General features: G+C 43.1%; 1 protein-coding gene across 8 annotated transcripts in view; it reads right to left on the bottom strand.

The window, feature by feature from the left end:
- Positions 1 to 17,211: 17,211 nt before the first annotated feature.
- The window catches only part of LOC112217072 (aryl hydrocarbon receptor nuclear translocator-like protein 1), a 30,372-nt gene continuing 25,787 nt past the window's right edge, over positions 17,212 to 21,796 (bottom strand). For 7 of the 8 annotated variants that reach the window (XM_024377339.2, XM_042300415.1, XM_024377336.2 and 4 more), the window contains exon 17: positions 17,212 to 18,417. In XM_024377339.2, coding sequence (XP_024233107.1) covers positions 18,287 to 18,417 — 131 coding nt within the window. In that variant the 3' untranslated portion in view covers positions 17,212 to 18,286. The remainder of the gene's footprint in view (positions 18,418 to 21,796) is intronic. The other variant, XM_024377334.2, reaches the window with a different exon arrangement.

Below are 21,796 nucleotides of genomic sequence, written 5' to 3' on the forward strand. Positions count from 1 at the left end.
TGATAAGCCAAAGCATAATTAACTATCAATAAAGGAGCAATGTCCCTGGTGTGTTCACCATGCACTTTGCCCTTTGATGGAAGGAAATACCTGACTCATCCCTCTAACTCCTGACATCCCTCTGACAATTTCTGACAATTTCTTCAAATGTAGGTGCCACATATATACAGTATTGGTTAAGGTAGTCAGAGGGACCTGGGTTTGAGTCCAGGTCAGTACCCTCTGAATTAGTTACAATGTGTACCAGAAGTGGGATGGCGCTGCTGGGAGGACATGGAAATTGTTTCCCATCAGTACATGCACAATAGACTTAAGAGTAAAGCGCAGGCACTCACTGTCCAAAGGAAGACATTAGTGTAGGCAGCGACAGTTAAACTTAAAGACGTCCTTTTTGAACTTTTCCTATTGAGAAATCGTTTCATTTTAAACTTGGTTAATGTGTTCAGATTTGATATTTAATGTTTCATTCCTAAGTCTAAAGAATATCAACGTTTTAAATGCAGCCTATTAATTTGCTTTTCTGTATCAGAATACTTAATTCTATGCACACCATGTCATGATTATACCTCACCCAAGAAATCAAAGAAAAACCAACACTAGAGGAGTGCACACAAATCAAATCAAATTTTATTTGTCACATGCTTCGTAAACAACAGGTGTGACCTAACAGAGTACGGCAGCACGGCAGAGGCAGATGACTGGTGCCAGCACACCACGTTCACTTGGACGAACTTCCAGAGCAAGAGAGAGATGGATGTGTAGAGCTCTTCAAGGCAGCAGGCTGTGATGGAGAGGCACCCAAGAGTAGATCTCTTAATTAAACTCTATTCATATATTCGACCCAGCACAATTGGAAGCGTCCAGGAAAGAGAGGAAGAACTGTGTGCACATCCTCCCTGACGAGGAGGAGGATTAGTACAGGTGCAGTGCCTTCAGAAAGTATTCATACCCCTTGACTTTCTCCACATTTTGTGTTAAAGCCTGAATTCAAAATGGATTAAACTTGTAATAAATTCTCAGGGAGAAAAGGTTGTAGATTCATGCGTAGAGCGGGGCAGATGTTTATTACACCTTCCCAGAAGGCAGGAATCGAGGTCACAGGCAAGCAATGATCAAACACAGGTAGGCAGTCAAAAACAAACACTACCTCACAACCATACAAACAGAAAGGACTGAACTAAACAGGGAGCTGATGAGACTATGTGAGAAACGAACACAGGTGAAATCATTGAACAAAAATGAAAGACAGGGCTACGTTCAAGAACACAAAGAAAAAGAACACAAGGTTGACTAAGAAAAGAAAAGCAGAACCTTACAAAACTGAGATTTTGTGTCGCTGATCTCCACACAATACCCCATAATGTCGGTCGTGGAAATTTTCTGTATTTACCAAATCATGAGAGCAAACCACACACAAGTCAGAGTTAGTTATCACAAAGTCCATCTTTAATTATATGAGCTCCATTACAACCCTGTGACTCTCAGATCAATTCAGTGTCTATCAATGAATTCTCTGAGAGTCCCTTACACATTGCAACTGAGATCCTTTATAGCAAAGACACACTTAGCCAGACAGCATCGGCATAATTTATCATTCAGCTTTGTCTCCTAAACTATGTTCTATTCTTAAACTCAGAACCATAAACAAATCCTCCATATCAACAGCCATATATCAAATCCATCCTATCTTGACAAGATCACAGAGACACATTTACTGGCACACAGACATTGTGGAGCCAAGAGATACACGCTTGACCTCTCCCCTCTCTCCGGCCCAAGTAACTTAGTCTTGACATAGAACAGATACTGCAACCCCGCCACAGTATTATACAAAAATAACATTCTGATGAGAAGTAACTTACAAACATATGATGAATATAAAACATCTTACTTATGTTACCAACTAATTCTGATTATTCCCCAACATGTCAAAGTGGAATTTTGTTTGTAGAACATTTTAGAAATGTATTTAGAAAAATAAAAGCTGAAATGTCTTGAGCCAATACAAATTCAACCCCTTTGTTATGGCAAGCTTAAATAAGTTCAGATACCTTCTGAAGGCACTGTTCATGTCAATAGACAAAACTGATGCCAATGACAGCAGTGGACTGGATACAAGACAGGTGGCCAACTCTGGCCCGCATTACTTCTCTTTACTTGAGGCTCCCCACCACCTACAGTCACCACCTACAGTTGAAGTCGGAAATGTACATACACCTTCATCAAATACATTTAAACTCAGTTTTCACAATTCCTGACATTTAATCCTAGTAAAAATTCCCGGTCTTAGGTCAGTAAGGATCACCACTTTATTTTAAGAATGTGAAATGTCTCGCCTCCCAGGTGGCGCAGTGGTCTAAGGCTGTGCCACCAGAGATCCTGGGTTCAAGCCCAGGCTCTGCCGCAGCTGGCTGTGACTGGGAGGCTCATGGGGTGATGCACAATTGGCACAGTGTCGTCTGGGTTAGAGAGGGTTTGGCCGGCAGGGATATCCTTGTCTCATTGTGCGCTAGTGACTCCTGTGGCGGGCTGGGTGCAGTGCATGCTGACCAGGTTGCTAGGTGTACAGTGTTTCCTCTGAATGTTTTACTTTTGTGAAATCCTTTGTGCACATTTTAAAATGGCATTTTACAGATTGGATTTTTACAAGAAAAAGTACTTGTATTCATGGTTGTTTTATTTTTTAAAAATGTAAATCTAATATTCAATGCATCTTATGCCGTTTCTATACAGTGGGGCAAAAAAGTATTTAGTCAGCCACTAACTGTGAAAGTTCTCCCACTTAAAAGATGAGAGGCCTGTAATTTTCATCATAGGTACACTTCAACTATGACAGTTCTAATGTTGTCATTCTGTCTTTTTATTTTTTTTTCATGTTTTTTTTCTGTACTTTTTCCAAACATTTACCACCGTACATTATTACTCTGAGACAAGTTATTCTGGGGGTTTTGGGCACTCATTGCTTTTCCATTCTATGCTCTAATGACAGGGTTGAATAACGGGAATGCCCAGAGGGGCCAAAATAATGCGATCAAGTACATTTCTTGGAACACCAAAGGGGTTAACAACCCGGTGAAGTGTAAGAGGGTGTTGACACACTCAAAGGGTTTGTATGCAAATATTGCATTTCTACAAGAGACTCACTTGAGGACTGGTGAGCATTTTAGGATGCGTAAGGACTGGGTTGGTCAAGTGTTCCACTCAAACTTTCATAGTAAATCAAGAGGTGCTGCTATTCTGATTGATAAAGCTACTCCCTTTGTAGCTTCTGAGGTTATTGCTGATCCTAAGGGAAGATACGTCATAGTAACCAGTGAACTGTTTTCTACCCCTCTTGTTTTGGCTAGTGTTTATGCTCCCAATTGGGATGACACAAGTTTAATTTCTTCCTTTCTGTCTGCTATTCCCAATTTAGATTCTCATTTGTTGCTTTTAGGGGGGGATTTCAACTGTAAAATGTCCCCAGTTCTTGACAAGTCCTCACAAACAAATACAGGCCCATCTAAATGTGCCCTACTTATTCAATCCTTTCTTCAGAAATATGCTTTTTTTTGAGGCCTGGCGTTTCCTACATCCTACAGATAGACAGTATTCCTTTTATTCTCATGTTCATCAAACATACTCCCGGATTGATTACTTCTTTTTGGACAAAAAACTTCTGCCTAACCTTCGGCAGTGTACTTACGAGAGTATTGTTATCTCTGACCATTCACCATTAGTGCTTGAACTAGAGTTTCCCCAGCGACCTCCTATGTGTTATCAATGGCGTCTCAACCCCATTTTACTCTCAGATAAGGAGTTTGTCAATTTCATTTCTTCTGAAATCACCTTATTCCTAGAAACTAATTCAACACCAGGTATGTCTTGCTCTACCATATGGGAGTCTCTCAAAGCATACCTACGTGGCCAAATTATTTCTTATACAGCCAACCAAAACAGAGTTCGCTCCCAGCGACTTCGGGACCTGAGCGAGTCCATAGCCACATTGGATGAGAAGTATGCTACAGATCCTTCCACTGATCTGCATAAAGAGCGCCAACTACTCCAATCTGAATTTGATGAGCTTTCTACCAGGCAAGCTGAACAGCTACTCTTGCGAGCTCGATACAAAGTCTATGAACAAGGCAACAAGGCCAGTAAACTCCTTGCGCATCAGATCCATAAATCTGAGGCCTCACGTTTAATCCCACAAATAAGGACCCCGTCTGGTGCCACCACAGTTATACATAAAGAGATCAATGATCAATTTAAACAATTTTACTCTGCGCTATACACCTCTGAATCCCCTCAAGACCCTTTGCTGATTGACTCCTTCTTTAATGGCTTGAATATGCCTTCAATTGATACAGACTCCCATAACTATCTAGAAGAAGAATTTACGCTTGAGGAGATTGCAACAGCAGTGTCCGCAATGAAAAGTGGTAAATCACCGGGTCCGGACGGTTTTCCAACCGAATTTTACAGGACGTTTTCTGGCCTGCTTTGCCCATTCTTGTCTCGACTATTTGCAGAGTGCATTAATACTTCAAAGCTACCGCCTAGTCTTTATCAGGCTTCAATTTCAATACTACTAAAGAAAAACAAAGACCCCCTGGAATGTGGATCCTATCGCCCAATCTCGCTTTTAAACTGTGATTACAAAATCCTAGCTAAGCTTTTAGCCATCCGTATGGAAGGCTTGCTGCACCAAGTAATACACTCTGACCAGACTGGCTTTGTGAGAAATAGGCATTTATTTTTCAATATTAGGCGCCTTATGAATATACTGCACTCCCCAGCGTCGGAGGACCTGGAGGTGGTGGTCTCACTTGATGCTGAAAAAGCGTTTGACCCGTTGAGTGGGATTACCTAACAGCTGCCCTTTATAGATTTGGCTTTGGCCCCAAATTCATTGCGTGGATAAAGATTCTTTATTTTTCCCCCATGGCTTCGGTACGGACTAATAACTTGTCCTCTGACTATTTTCCCTTGCACCGCGGATCCAGATAGGGTTGCTCACTCTCCCCCTTGTTGTTTGCTTTGGCAATCGAACCTCTCGCTATTGCACTACGCTCTAATGATGCCATTCAAGGCATAATCAGGGCGGGCTGGGAGCAGAAAGTCTTGCTATATGCTGACGACCTCCTTTTGTTTATCTCCAACCCTGATACCTCATTGCCACGTGCCCTATCTGTTCTTAAAAAGTTTGGATCAATCTCAGGGTACAAGCTGAATCTAGGCAAGAGTGAGCTTTTTCCGGTAAACAAGGCTGCTTTAAAGTGCTCTTTTACAAGTTCTCAGTTCAGGATTGTCCGGGATCAATTCACTTACTTGGGAGTAAAAGTGACAAGGAAATATTCAAGTTTGTTTCAGGAAAACTTTGTTGCTCTAGCAGACAGATTGAAACAATCTTTTACTTTTTGGAATTCGCTACCCCTTTCTCTTATCGGAAGGATTAATGTCATTAAAATGAATGTGTTGCCCAAATTTTTATATTTATTTCAATGTTTACCCATTTTTATTCCAAAATCTTTTTTTATTTCACTGGATCAAACATTCATGCATTTTATTTGGGATGGCAAGGTACCACGGATTGGTAGAAAACATTTACAGAAGCCTAGGTCATTGGGGGGGTTTAGCTCTACCAAATTTTCAGACATACTACTGGGCTGCGAATTTCAGAGCCGTTCTGTACTGGCTGCAGACTGATCCTACTGGCCCTAGACCACTCTGGGTCCAGATGGAGTCTGAATCGTGTAAACCTGCAGCACTTTCCTCTGTGCTGTGCTCGTCTCTCCCAGTGTCCCTAGGCAAAAGGTGTCAACCCAATTGTAAAGCAGTCTCTTAAAATTTGGAATCAGTTCCGTTTAGCCTTTAGCCTCCGAGGCTTTTCTCTATCAGGCCCAATCAATCAGAACATTTTATTTCCTCCATCTTTGAATGATGGGGCTTTTGGCATTTGGCACTCACTAGGCCTCTCCTCACTAGCCCAATTATTCTTTGATGATACATTTGCCTCTTTTTCTCAGCTGCAGGAAAAGTTCAATCTCTCCCAATCCCACTTTTTCCGCTATCTCCAGACTAGAAACTTTGTCAGAGCTAACACACCTGGATTTCCCAATAGGCCTGCGAATACAGCTATAGAGAGCATCTTGGAGCTGAACAAGCTTCCTAGTGGCGCAATTTCAGATGTATATGCAATCATTCATGACTTACAGAACCCTTCTTCGGTGCCTTTAAAGACTCGATGGGAAAAGGATTTGGGGGAGGAACTTGGGGAAGACGCATGGGAATCTGTGCTGCACAGGGTGCACTCGTCCTCTTTTAGCACTAGACACAGCCTCATTCAATTCAAGGTGGTTCACCGTATCCACTGGTCGGGGGCCAAACTTGGAAGAATATTCTCTGATTTTGATCCTACCTGTGTCAGATGTAAAGTGGAACCAGCCACACTGTTGCATATGTTTTGGGGCTGTCATAAACTGTCAGGTTTCTGGGAATTAATATTTAAATGTTTCTCTGATATATATGACACTGTTATAGATCCGTCTCCCCTTACAGCCCTTTTTGGAGTACTGCCCATGGGTACCCCCCTATCAAGAATCCAGTCGGACACTGTTGCTTATACAACTCTTTTAGCTAGACGGCTAATACTACAGAACTGGAAGATGGCAGCTCCCCCATCTTATAAATATTGGGTGAGGGATGTGTTGTGCTCTCTGAAACTAGAAAAAATTCAATTCAATTCACGTGGGAACCCCAAACTGTTTGTTGAGGCTTGGGCTCCATTCCGGTCTTACTTTAAACAGTCCATCCTCTGATGGCATTCCAATTAATACTAAAATAAGTCTGTGACTTAAGGGTTGGAGGAGCTTCTCTCTGTGTTTTTGCTGGGGGGGGGCATTAAGGTCCATGTGCTTATTGATTGTGATCCGCAGATGTCTTGTTCATCTTGCCCGGGCAGAGACTGAAGTGTGAGCTTGTTTTTCCCAGTTATTTTTACATTTTGTTCACGCCTACATGAATAATCATTCTATTTTTTATTTATTTTTTATTTTAAAGCATTGTAAACTTTTTTTTTGGTCCAGTGGATGGTCGGTCTGTGGCCATGACTGTCTGTGAGTGGTTGCATTTCTCCACCCTTATCCCATGACTGTTTACAGGAACAATGGTGAGGTGTTTGCTGTGTCCCTGTACTATAGATTGCCCTTTAACCTCTGTAGCCTTCTGCCTGGTGTGTTTAACTTGTCTAAAGTATGGTATCTTTAAAGCTATTTTTTTATTTGTATTTTTTTTCTCGTTGAGTATATTATTTATATTGCTTTGGCTTGTCTATGTGTGTGTGTATAAAACTTATTAAACAGAGTTTACATTTTTTTTTTAAGTGTTATTTATAACTGGGGTAGCATAAGATTAATTAATCAATTACATGCAAAAACATAGCTATTGGAAAATAAAATTAAAAATCTACCTGCAATGGAGCATGCTGGGAAATATAATCATTAGCGTGGTTTTGGTTCAAGTCTGGTTATTTACACCAACATGAGGGTTATTTTACACCACTGGGTGTTCATTTAACTCCTGAAACAACACTATAAAATGTTAAACTGAAAAATTAAAACTATAGGTAATTAACCTCCAAACATTTCAAGTACCTTTTAGAATTCTGAAAAATCGTGGATGCCATGTCACGAACTCCTCACTTAACTCCAAGGTTATTTATCGGGCAAGAGTTCTCCAATTAACCTTAAGAGCTAAGGAAGAACCATTTAAGAACCTTTTTTTCAGTGCACTTTGGACAGGCAAGAATGCACTACAGTGTAGGTAGGCTAGGTTGATCTCCCCCTCACTGTAGTGGTTGCATCCACTTGACCTAGAAATCCCTCTGTTTTTCCTACAAATCACAACAATATTTCAACTTACATTTTTCAAACAGAAAAAAGTATATTAGAAAATTGGAAAAACGCTACCAAAATATACATTTTACAGGTTAGACATTTTTAAATAATAAAATAGAAAACTATTTATATTATATTATTTGAAAGAGTGGGTTGGGAAAATTACAAAGGATTGAAACTTTTACATTTTTATCATAGGTACACTTCAACTGTGAGAGACAGAATCTAAAACAAAAATCCAGAAAATCACATTGTATGATTTTTAAGTAATTCATTTGCATTTTATTGCATGACATAAGTATTTTAATACCTACCAACCAGTTAGAATTCCGTCTCTCACAGACCTGTTAGTTTTTCTTTAAGAAGCCCCCCTGTTCTCCACTCATTACCTGTATTAACTGCACCTGTTTGAACTCGTTACCTGTATAAAAGACACCTGTCCACACACTCAATCAAACAGACTCCAACCTCTCCACAATGGCGAAGACCAGAGAGCTGTGTAAGGACATCAAGGATAAAATTGTAGACCTGCACAAGGCTGGGATGAGCTACAGGACAATAGGCAAGCAGCTTGGTGAGAAGGCAACAACTGTTGGCGCAATTATTAGAAAATGGAAGAAGTTCAAGTTGACGGTCAATCACCCTCAGTCTGGGGCTCCATGCAAGATCTCACCTCGTGGGGCATCAATGATCATGAGGAAGGTGAGGGATCAGCCCAGAACTACACGGCAGGACCTGGTCAATGACCTGAAGAGAGCTGGGACCACAGTCTCAAAGAAAACCATTAGTAACACACTACGCCGTCATGTATTAAAATCCTGCAGTGCACGCAAGGTCCCCCTGCTCAAGCCAGCACATGTCCAGGCCCGTCTGAAGTTTGCCAATGACCATCTGGATGATCCAGAGGAGGAATGGGAGAAGGTCATGTGGTCTGATGAGACAAAAATAGAGCTTTTTGGTCTAAACTCCACTCGCCGTGTTTGGAGGAAGAAGGAGGAGGAGTACAACCCCAAGAACACCATCCCAACCGTGAAGCATGGAGATGGAAACATCATTCTTTGGGGATGCTTTTCTGCAAAGGGGACAGAACGACTGTACCGTATTGAGGGGAGGTTGGATGGGTCCATGTATCGCGAGATCTTGGCCAACAACCAACTTCCCTCAATAAGAGCATTGAAGATGGGTCGTGGCTGGGTCTTCCAGCATGACAACGACCCGAAACACACAGCCAGGGCAACTAAGGAGTGGCTCCGTAAGATGCATTTCAAGGTCCTGGAGTGGCCTAGCCAGTCTCCAGACCTGAACCCAATAGAAAATCTTTGGAGGGAGCTGAAAGTCCATATTGCCCAGCGACAGCCCCGAAACCTGAAGGATCTGGAGAAGGTCTGTATGGAGGAGTGGGCCAAAATCCCTGCTGCAGTGTGTGCAAACCTGGTCAAGAACTACAGGAAATGTATGATCTCTGTAATTGCAAACAAAATTTTCTGTACCAAATATTAAGTTCTGCTTTTCTGATGTATCAAATACTTATGTCATGCAATAAAATGCAAATTAATTACTTAAAAATCATTCAATGTGATTTTCTGGATTTTTGTTTTAGATTCCGTCTCTCACAGTTGAAGTGTACCTATGATAAAATTACAGATCTCTACATGCTTTGAAAGTAGGAAAACCTGCAAAATCGGCAGTGTATCAAATACTTGTTCTCCCCACTGTATATTGTCTCTTTCTCTATGGCTCACAGATCCTTCCTCTCTGTCTTTCTGGTTGGTCTTGACCCCTTATCTGTGGGTCGGGCCCACCTGAGCGTTCCCATTGCTTCTGGGAATTGTAGTTTGGCTGTCGGCAATGTTGTGGTCTGTAGTTCTGATCGGGGTGGCCATTTTAGTGAGAGGGCAGAGCCTGTTTATTAGTTCTGCTCTCACATATCTGCCGTTTATCACTCGACCCCCTTCTTAGCCACACATCCCCCCCCCCCTAATTACGACCCCCTAGGTCGGGCTACCACAGCAAAATATGCTTGCATGAGGGATAACCCATCCACATTTCCCATTTCCTTCCCTGCTCTGTGTTTTAAGTCAAAGTGAAACGGTTGGAGACTCAAAAACCACCGCATCACCCGAATGTTCTTCTCTTTAGCCCTATGCATCCAGGTGAGTGGGGCATGGTCACTGATGAGAGTGAAGTGGCGCCCCAGCAGGTAGTATTTCAGGCTTTCTAGAGCCCACTTTATTGCCAGCGCCTCTTTCTCAATGACTGAGTAGTTGGCCTCCCGTGGTTCCAGCTTCCTGCTTAAAAACAGGATGGGGTGTTCCACCCCTTCTACCTCTTGGGATAGCACAGCTCCGAAGCCGACCTCTGAGACATCCGTCTGAACCACAAACTCTCTCTCAAAGTCTGGTACCACCTGCACTGGATTACAGCAGAGAGCCTCCTGTAATGTTTTAAATGCTTTGATGGCCCTTTCATCCCATTTCCCATGTTTGGCCCTCTGGCTCTAATCATGTTGGTGAGTGGGGCGGACACTGTGGCATAACTTGGGATGAACTTCCGGTAGTAACCGGTCAACCCGAGGAAGGCTTGAATCTGCTTCTTATTTACTGGTTTCGGCCATCCTCTAATTGTCTCCACCTTCTTACGTTGGGGTTTGATTAACCCTCTTCCCACGGTGTATCCCAGATACTCTGTTTCCTCTAACCCCACGTAACACTTGGCAGGGTTCGCTGTGAGCCCTGCCTTCCTTAGGGCGTCTATCACTGCCTGTACCCGGGGTAAGTGGAATTCCCAATCTCGGCTGTAGATCCCTACATCATCTAAATAGGCTGCGGCGTACACTTGGTGCGGTTTTAGGACTTTGTCCATTAGTCGTTGAAAGGTGGCTGGGGCCCCGTGTAAGCCTGACGGTGTATTGAAACAAACCGTCAGGGGTTGCAAAGCCAACAACACAGAGTTACACATGGCATTAACAAGCGTAGTCAATAACACAATAGAATTGAAAAAGGTCTATATACAGTGTGTGCAAATGGCAATAAATAAGCCAGAGAAGCGAAGTAATTACAATTTAGCAAATTAACACTGGAGTGAGATGTGCAGATGATGATGTGCAAGTAGAAATACTGTTGTGCAAAAGAAAAAAAAAGTAAAGAAAAACAATATGGGGATGAGGTAGGTAGATTGGATGGGCTATTTATAGATGGGCTATGTACAGCTGCGGCGATCGGTTAGTTGCTCAGATAGCTGATGTTAAAAGTTAGTGAGGGGAATATAAATCTCCAGCTTCAGCGATTTTTGCAATTCGTTCCAGTCATTGGCAGCAGAGAACGGGAAGGAAAGGCGGCCAAATTTGTTGGCTTTGGGGATTACCAGTGAGATATACCTGCTAGAGCGAGTGCTACGAGTGGGAGTTGTTATCATGACCAGTGAGCTGAGATAAGGTGAGCTTTACCTAGCAACGACTTATAGATGACCTGGAGCCAGTGGGTCTGGTGACGAATATGTAGCTAGGGCCAGCCGACTAGAGCACACAGGTCGCAGTGGTGGGTGGTATATGGGGCTTTGGTGACAAAACAGATGGCACTGTGACAACTGGATGCAGTTTGCTGAGTAGAGTGTTATAGGCTATTTTGTAAATGACATCGCCGAAGTCGAGGATCTGTAGGATAGTCAGTTTTACTAGGGTATGTTTTGCGGCGTGAGTGTAGGAGGATTTGTTATGAAATAGAAAGCCGATTCTAGATTTAATTTTGGATTGGAGATGTTTAATATGTCTGGAAGGAGAGTTCTCTCTAGCCAGACATGTAGGTATTTGTAGTTGTCCACATATTCTAAGTCAGAACCGTCCAGAGTAGTGATGCTAGTCGGGCAGGCCGGTGCGGGCAACAAACGGTTGAAAAGCATGCATTTAGATTTACTAGCGTTTAAGAGCAGTTGGAGGCCGCGGAAGGAGTGTTGTATGGCATTGAAGCTCGTCTGGAGGTTTGTTAACACAGAGCTAGACTTTGCTTTCCTGACTGACTGCATGTATTGGTTCCTGACTTCCCTAAAAAGTTGGATATCGCGGGGACTATTCAATGCTATTGCAGTACGCCACAGGATGTATTTGTACTGGTCGAGGGCAGTCAGGTCTGGAGTGAACCAAGGGCTATATCTGTTCTTAGTCCTACAGTTTTTGAAAGGGGCATGCTTATTTAAGATGGAAATTACTTTTAAAGAACAACCAGGCATCCTCGACTGATGGGAGGAGGCCAATATCCTTCCAGGATACCAAGGCCAGGTCGATTAGAAAGGCCTGCTCGCAGAAACATTTTAGGGAGCATTTGACAGTGATGAGGGGTGGTCGTTTGACCGCAGACCCATAGCGGATACAGGCATTGAGGCAGTGATCGCTGAGATCCTGATTGAAAACAGCAGAGGTGTATTTGGAGGGCAAGTTGGTTAGGATAATATCTATGTTGGTGTCCATGTTTACAGATTTAGGGTTGTACCTGGTGGGTTCCTTGATAATTTGTGTGAGATTGAGGGCATCAAGCTTAGATTGTAGAACTGCCGGGGTGTCAAGCATATCCCAGTTTAGGTCACCTAACAGAACGAACTCTGAAGATAGATGGGGGGCAATCAATTCACATATGGTGTCCAGGGCACAGCTGGGGGCTGAGGGAGACCTTCTCTTTTCTTGGCTTTGGTTGAAGGCTACATGCTACTTCCTGCTTGGTCAGGGTTGTTGGCTTCTCAAAAATGCCGTTCTTTTGGCCTAACTTCGCAAAGTATCTACCCAGTATTACATCATATGGCATCTTTTCCCTTAAACCTTCATCATACACATGTTTGTTGTGCCTGCTCAGCTGTTCCTGCCGTACAATACCATTCAACCAGGCCAACGAGATGGTCGGCGGAAAGTACCTCATTCTGGCCAACCCATCGTCAAACTTCTTGGGGTAGACCTCGCTGAAACTGGTCGAGTACGATGGTCTCAAAGATCTCGGCGGATGATCGGGTCTCCGGTCGCAACCATTTCCGTGCCAGGTGAATTAAGTCGAACATCTGTGTTCGGGGGTTGTCCAGTTCGGTAGGACCACTGGTGGAAGCGATGTGACCTCACGGTATCGGTCACTCCCGGTCTAGTCAAAATCTCTCCCTTTAGTTTATCGTAATCCTGTGCATCTTTCAACTCCAGGTCGAAATATGCTTTTTGAGCATCCCCTGCAATGTATGGTGCCAGAAGCCCTGCCCATTCTTCTTTCGGCCAATCCTCTCAAATGTGGTGAGATATGCTTCCACATCATCCTGCTTTGTCATTTTTTGAAGAAAATGATTGGCCCGCCTCTGGGTATTTGCAGCTGGTAACTGAGCCCAAATTTGGTCCGCTAGCCCCTTTAGGCCTTCTCTTAACTCCCGGGTGTTTCTCTCTTGCTCTTCTCTGAACAGCTGATTGCTGAGGTGCTGGACCTCTAACGTGTCCTGATACATTCGCATTGCATCCTGATGAAATATTTGTTGAACTCTAGTTGCCTCATACTCCATACTCATTTCCCCGAGCAAACTGTCCTAACCAAACAAAAGCCACAAAAAGAACCTGACTCCCCTTTCGAGTGCTAACTGAACATTTGTTTTCTTCTACCTAACCAGCAGTATGGTCAGTCCATATTCCTGCATTCTCCACCACGTGTAACAAACCTCTTCAAGATTAGGAGAGTTTGTTACAAATTAAGTGGGAAACCGTCACCAAAATCACCCCAGAATGAGAGTTATTCGAACAGGACAATACCTGTGTGTTTGTTTCTCTGTCCTGGTCCACCCAGGCCGCAGGCGAGGTCAAGGATAGCAGGGTTCGGTACACGAATCGGGTTCTCAGTAGGTCCAGGTCCAAACACCAACAGGTAAGTCCAAACAGTCCAGCTCATACATGGTAAATCCAGCCGATATATATTGTCTCTTTCTCTATGGCTCACAGATCCTTCCGGCCCTTCCACTGTCTCTTCCTGGTTTGTCTTGACCCCTTATCTGTGGCTTGGCCCCACCTTCTAAGCGTTCCCCTTGCTCCTGGGTATTGTCGTTTTGGCTGGCGGCCATTTTGCAATATGTAGTTCTGATCGGGGTGGCCATTTTAGTGAGAGGGCAGAGCCCGTTTATTAGTTTTGCTCTCACATATCTGCCATTTATCACTCGACCCCCTTCTTTGCCACAATATGCTGGCTATTAGTTACCTACTATGCGATCTGTGTACAGGTGTTAGCTTTGGCAATGTAAAGCTCATCTTTAGAGAGGGCAGTGCCTGTACTTAAAGACTGGACTCTTATCCATTGTCAGATATTAGACATCTTGATTTTATACAGACAAACAAAGTAAGTCAGCAACTACATCTGATTTAATAGGATCCTAAAAACAAACAGGAAGTGGGAATGCTTACCTCTTTTAGCGAGATACAGCCTCAACTGTGCTCAGAGACTATGACACTAAGAGAAATGCTGTGTTACTCGAACAAGGAAATAGCTTACCGTAAATTAAGCCAAATAATAACGCAAAAATTCCACTCTAATTGGACCATGGAAATTGCCCTCTGATTTAGTTAAGGAAATACCTGCCTCACACCTCTGACTGGTCAAAGGTAATATAATATATGCCATTTAGCAAACACTTTTATCCAAAGCGTCTTAGTCTTGCATATGTTTTAGGTATGGGTGGCCCCTGGAATCAAACCCACAATCCTGGTGTTGCAAGCACCATGCTCTACCAACTGAGACAATTATTTTTAAATTGTCTGTTAAGTCAACACATATGCATCTCTATGGAAAACATAATTTAGGTGACACACACATTCAGTATTGGCGAAGGTGTTGAACTGACGGGATCAAATCTTGGTCGGTACCCCCTGAATTAACTACATTGGGTGTCAGAAGTGGGATAGCGCTGCTGAGAGGTCATAAAAATGATTTCCCATCAGTATGAGGACAAGGGACTTAAGCAGAGGGACTCACTTTCTAAAGGAAGAGGGTAGTGTAAGGACCATAGTACTCCTAACGACAATTACTCTTGATAACTATTGCATTCACATACATCTTTTTTTATATTTCATCTGAGTTGAAATGCTGTTTTCAGATTTTCCATATTTACAGTGCCTTGCGAAAGTATTCGGCCCCCTTGAACTTTGCGACCTTTTGCCACATTTCAGGCTTCAAACATAAAGATATAAAACTGTATTTTTTTGTGAAGAATCAACAACAAGTGGGACACAATCATGAAGTGGAACGACATTTATTGGATATTTCAAACTTTTTTAACAAATCAAAAACTGAAAAATTGGGCGTGCAAAATTATTCAGCCCCTATACTTTCAGTGCAGCAAACTCTCTCCAGAAGTTCAGTGAGGATCTCTGAATGATCCAATGTTGACCTAAATGACTAATGATGATAAATACAATCCACCTGTGTGTAATCAAGTCTCCGCATAAATGCACCTGCACTGTGATAGTCTCAGAGGTCTGTTAAAAGCGCAGAGAGCATCATGAAGAACAAGGAACACACCAGGCAGGTCCGAGATACTGTTGTGAAGAAGTTTAAAGCCGGATTTGGATACAAAAAGATTTCCCAAGCTTTAAACATCCCAAGGAGCACTGTGCAAGCGATAATATTGAAATGGAAGGAGTATCAGACCACTGCAAATCTACCAAGACCCTGCCGTCCCTCTAAACTTTCAGCTCATACAAGGAGAAGACTGATCAGAGATGCAGCCAAGAGGCCCATGATCACTCTGGATGAACTGCAGAGATCTAACACAAATCTGGCCTTTATGGAAGAGTGGCAAGAAGAAAGCCATTTCTTAAAGATATCCATAAAAAGTGTTGTTTAAAGTTTGCCACAAGCCACCTGGGAGACACACCAAACATGTGGAAGAAGGTGCTCTGGTCAGATGAAACCAAAATTGAACTTTTTGGCAACAATGGAAAATGTTATGTTTGGCGTAAAAGCAACACAGCTCATCACCCTGAACACACCATCCCCACTGTCAAACATGGTGGTGGCAGCATCATGGTTTGGGCCTGCTCTTCTTCAGCAGGGACAGGGAAGATGGTTAAAATTGATGGGAAGAAGGATGGAGCCAAATACAGGACCATTCTGGAAGAAAACCTGATGGAGTCTGCAAAAGACCTGAGACTGGGACGGAGATTTGTCTTCCAACAAGACAATGATCCAAAACATAAAGCAAAATCTACAATGGAATGGTTCAAAAATAAACATATCCAGGTGTTAGAATGGCCAAGTCAAAGTTCAGACCTGAATCCAATCGAGAATCTGTGGAAAGAACTGAAAACTGCTGTTCACAAATGCTCTCCATCCAACCTCACTGAGCTCGAGCTGTTTTGCAAGGAGGAATGAGAAAAAATTTCAGTCTCTCGATGTGCAAAACTGATAGAGACATACCCCAAGCGACTTACAGCTGTAATCGCAGCAAAAGGTGGCGCTACAAAGTATTAACTTAAGGGGGCTGAATAATTTTGCACGCCCAATTTTTCAGTTTTTGATTTGTAAAAAAAGTTTGAAATTTCTAATAAATGTCGTTACACTTCATGATTGTGTCCCACTTGTTGTTGATTCTTCACAAAAAAATACAGTTTTATATCTTTATGTTTGAAGCCTGAAATGTGGCAAAAGGTCGCAAAGTTCAAGGGGGCCGAATACTTTCGCAAGGCACTGTAAGTCATGCCTATAAATTACATTTACAAACTTTCAAGAAAAAAACATTTCATATTAAACTTTGTTAATGGGTTCAGATTTGTTTTTAATGTTTAATTGCATTGCGTGGATACATTGGTCAGAGCCAAGGAATATCAAAGTTTGACATGCAGCCAATTAATTGGCTTTTCTGTGCCAGATTACTTGATTCTTTGCACATGAAGCCATGATATTCCCTCACCCAAAAAGTTCAACAAAAATCAACACTTTATGGATTCACTGATATTTTTGCTTTTTGTCCCTCAAGTGGCAATCACAATTGCAGAACAAAATGTACACTGCGTTTAGATTGGATCCCAGCAACAGAGACTTCATTTCTTTTCATGCACTTGGATTTTAAGTATTTGGAAGATGTGCAAACTTCACACAGAAAGTAATGCTCTGTTCATAGTAAAAGCAGACACGGTATTGAGATTGGTTCTGGGACTAAAGAGGCTTTCACAATAGTTTGCTGACGCAAGGTTCAAAAGGTTGTTTGCAAGCATTGTTTTCCTTGACTGGATTGTTTCACACCTACACATTTCAAACAAACTAGGATGTGTTTGTATAAGCTCAGATGAACAGGGATGTAGTGGTAAAGAATGAACGTGAGCGCTGAACGCTGGTTGTGGTGACGGGCAGTGAGTATTTTATTTTATTTGATCATTAAAAAGTTGAAGACCAGATACTTAAAACCATTGAGGACAAAACATAATAAAGCCTGAGAGCTTATTTCCATTGTGTTCCTCTAGGATAGGCAACGCACACACTATTGCTAAGAACGCCAACGTTGCATAATAAATTTGTAAATGCTTTTCACAAAATACAAAAGTGTTTGAGCGTTTAGCCTCCATCACATCACTGCAGGTGCATCTTCATGGTGTTCTGTTTCAGTGTAAATGAAAACATTTCAAAAGAAGCAGCTCTACTTCTGAGTGACTTCAGAAAAAGGTATGCCGCTGTCTTTACAATAGACATGGCAGCAATATTGATTAATCTACACAGAAACCTACAACGCAAGAGCAAAAAGAACAATATACAATTTCACTTTGTAATAACAGACAATGACAATTTGAGTGAAGACACAGTTGTAATGTTTCATTTCAAGTTATTCACACAAGTGATCAGTGTACAAAGTTAATATACTTTGTAATTGATTAACATATGCCCTTGTCCACTCCCTTGGAATTTGGGTTGATCACTTTCACACCTGCGGGAACCCCAAGAGTACCGAACTGGTATCGATCTGTGACCCCTCAGATATAGGCAAACTCGGGAGGTTTTAGTACAAATTCAGTTACATTGAAACATTGATCAAAAAAATCCCCACCAATTGAACCAGCTGTGCAAGCCACCAAAGAGTTTGCTGATCTTATTTCTCTTGCTGAAACTTAAACAGAGAGCTGTAGAAGTTCCTCAGAAGCACATAAATCTGTTTCATTGGTAGCGGAGCACATGAAAATAGTCCCTGGATGGAGTTTGTCTAACCATAAACTACAGAGTTAAGGACTGATGGAGTTGGGGGTCAATTCCATTTCAATTCTGGAAGTGAATTGAAATCCCAATTCAGGAATTGGTAGAAATCCTCTGAAAATGCTTAAATAAATAAATGAAGTAATGTAGTTAGGAATAAATAGCATTTTTCAAATCTTGAATTGGAATCTAAATTCTTCTCCTGAATTCATGGCATTTGAATCTCTGCTAGTGAGACCAGTGCATGTTGTCAAAGTCTACTGCGTTCCCCAGGTTGGCATCAGTCTGCAGCAGGCTCATGATGACGGCCATGGCAGCCTCGTCGTTGCTCAGGGAGCTCTCTCCTGGGGGAGAATGGGCTGTCATCAAAATCAACCAATACACAAAGTTATGTTAGTCATACAGTTGAAGATGTAGGTTTACATACACCTTAGCCAAATAAGCCAAATGGCGCCGGAGGAGATGGCCGCCGTTTTACGGTCTCCTAACCAATTGTGCTATTATGTGGGATTTTTTCGCGATATTTGTAAATGATTTTGTACGTAATGTTTCTGCAACCGTATCTTACAGAAGAAAAGAGCTTCTGGATATCAGGACAGCGATCACTCACCTCAGATTAGACAAAGATTTCTTCAACAACAAGCGGGACTCACACGATATTCTCCAAACACCCCACAGGGCAGACATCCCAATTATTTGCAAAAGGAAAAGACGTAGAGGACGAAGAGCCGGATGCCTCGTCTGGACCCGCAGAAGACAACTAGGAAAGCTGCCGTTACCGTCAATATTATTCGCCAATGTGCAATCATTGGACAATAAACTAGACAAGGTACGATCATGAATATCCTACCAACGGGACATCAAAAACTGTAATATCCTATGCTTCACGGAATCGTGCCTGAATGACGACATGTATATTCAGCTAGCGGGATACACGCTGCACCGGCAGGATAGAACAGCACACTCCGGTAAGACGAGGGGGGATCTGAGCATATTTGTAAACAACAGCTGGTGCAATAAATCTAAGGAAGTCTCTAGATTTTGCTTGCCTGAAGTAGAGTATATTGTGATAAACTGCAGGCCACACTACTTGCCTAGTGAGTTCTCAGCTATACTTTTCGTGGCTGTTTATTTACCACCACAGACAGATGCTGGCACTAAGACCACACTCAGTCAGCTCTATAAGGAAATAAGCCATCAGGAAACCACTCACCCAGAGGAAGCAATCCTGGTTGCCGGAGACTTTAATGCAGGGAAACTTAAATCAGTTCTACCAAATCTCTATCAACATGTTAAATGTGCAACCAGAGGGAAAACAAATTCTAGATCACCTGTACTCCACACACAGAGACGCGTACAAAGCTCTCCCTCGCCTTCCATTTGGTAAATCCAACCACAACTCTATCATCCTGATTCCTGCTTACAAGCTAAAATTAAAAGCAGGAAGCACCAGCAGGAAGCACGGTCTATAAAAAAATGGTCAGATGAAGCAGATGCTAAACTACAGGACTGCTTTGCTATCACAGACTGGAACATGTTCCGGGATTCTTCCGATGACATTGAGGAATACACCACATCAGTCACTGGATTTATCAAAAAGTGCATTGAGGACGTCGTGCCCACAGTGACTGTACATACATACCCCAACCAGAAGCCATGGATTACAGGGAACATTCGTACTGAGCTAAAGGGTAGAGCTGCCGCTTTCAAGGTGCGGGACTCTAACCCAGAAGCTTACAAGAAATCCTGTTATGCTCTGCGCCGAACCATCAAACAGGCAAAGCATCAATACAGGGCTAAGATTGAATCATACTACACCAGCTCCGACGCTCGTCGGATGTGGCAGGGCTTGCAAACTATTACAGACTACAAAGGGAAGCACAGCCGCAAGCTGCCCAGTGACACGAGCCTACCAGACGAGCAAAATCACTTGTATGCTCGCTTCGAGGCAAGCAACACGGAGGCATACATGAGAGCATCAGCTGTTCCGGACGACTGTGTGATCACGCTCTCCGTAGCCGACGTGAGTAAGACCTTTAAACAGGTCAACATACACAAGGTTGCGAGGCTAGATGGATTACCAGGACATGTGCTCTGGGCATGTGCTGACCAACTGGCAGGTGTCTTCACTGTCATTTTCAACATGTCCCTGATTGAGTCTGTAATACCAACATGCTTCAAACAGACCACCATAGTCCCTGTGCCCAAGAACACAAAGGCAACCTGCCTAAATGACTACAGACCCGTAGCACTCACGTCCGTAGCCATGAAGTGTTTTGAAAGGCTGGTAATGGCTCACATCAACACCATTATCCCAGAAACCCTAGACCCACTCCAATTTGCATACCGCGCAAACAGATCCACAGATGATGCAATCTCTATTGCACTCCACAATGCCCTTTCCCACCTGGACAAAGGAACACCTATGTGAGAATGCTGCCCGTTGACTACAGCTCAGTGTTCAACACCATAGTGCCCTCAAAGCTCATCACCAAGCTAAGGAACCTGTGACTAAACACCTCCCTCTGCAACTGGATCCTGGACTTCTTGACAGGCCGTCCCCCAGGTGGTGAGGGTAGGTAGCAACACATCTCAACATTGGAGCTCCCCAGGGGTGCGTGCTCAGTCCCCTCCTGTACTCCCTGTTCACCCACGACTGCATGGCGAGGCACAACTCCAATACCATCATTAAGTTTGCTGACGACACAACAGTGATCACCGACAACGACGATAAAGCCTATAGGGAGGAGGTCAGAGACCTGGCCGGGTGGTGCCAGAATAACAACCTATCCCTCAATGTAACCAAGACTAAGGAGATGATTGTGGATTACAGGAAAAGGAACACCGAGCACATGCCCATTCTCATCGACGGGGCTGTAGTGGAGCAGGGTGAGAGCTTCAAATTCCTTGGTGTCCACATCAACAACAAACTAGATTGGTCCAAACACACCAAGACAGTCGTGAAGAGGGCACGACAAAGCCTATTCCCCCTCAGGAAACTAAAAAGATTTGGCATGGGTCCAGAGATCCTCAAAAGGTTCTACAGCTGCAACATCGAGAGCATCCTGACCGGTTGCGTCACTGCCTGGTACGGCAATTGCTCGGCCTCCGACTGCAAGGCACTTCAGAGGGTAGTGTGTACGGCCCAGTACATCACTGGGTTAAAGCTGCCTGCCATCCAGGACCTCTACACCAGGCGGTGTCAGAGGAAGGCCCTAAAAACTGTCAAAGACCCCAGCCACCCCAGTCATAGACTGTTCTCTCTACTACCGCATGGCAAGCGGTACCGGAGTGCCAAGTGTAGGAAAAAAGGCATCTCAACGGTTCTTACCGCCAAGCCATAAGACTCCTGAACAGGTAACCAAATGGTTACCCGGACTATTTGCATTGTGTAACCCCCCACCCCCTATTTTACGCTGCTGCTACTCTCTGTTTATCTTATATGCATAGTCACTTTAACTACACATTCATGTACATACTACCTAAATTGGCCCGACCAACCAGTGCTCCCGCACATTGGCTAACCGGGCTATCTGCATTGTCTCCCACCCACCACCTGCCAACCCCTCTTTTTATGCTTCTGCTACTCTCTGTTCATCATATATGCATTGTCACTTTAACGATACCTACATGTACATACTACCTCAATAAGCCTGACTAACAGGTGTCTGTATATAGCCTTGCTACTCTTTTTTCAAATGTCTTTTTACTATTGTTTTATTTCTTTACTTACCTACA

This window comes from Oncorhynchus tshawytscha, linkage group LG17 (assembly GCF_018296145.1).
Source record: "Oncorhynchus tshawytscha isolate Ot180627B linkage group LG17, Otsh_v2.0, whole genome shotgun sequence".
Taxonomy (NCBI): domain Eukaryota; kingdom Metazoa; phylum Chordata; class Actinopteri; order Salmoniformes; family Salmonidae; genus Oncorhynchus; species Oncorhynchus tshawytscha.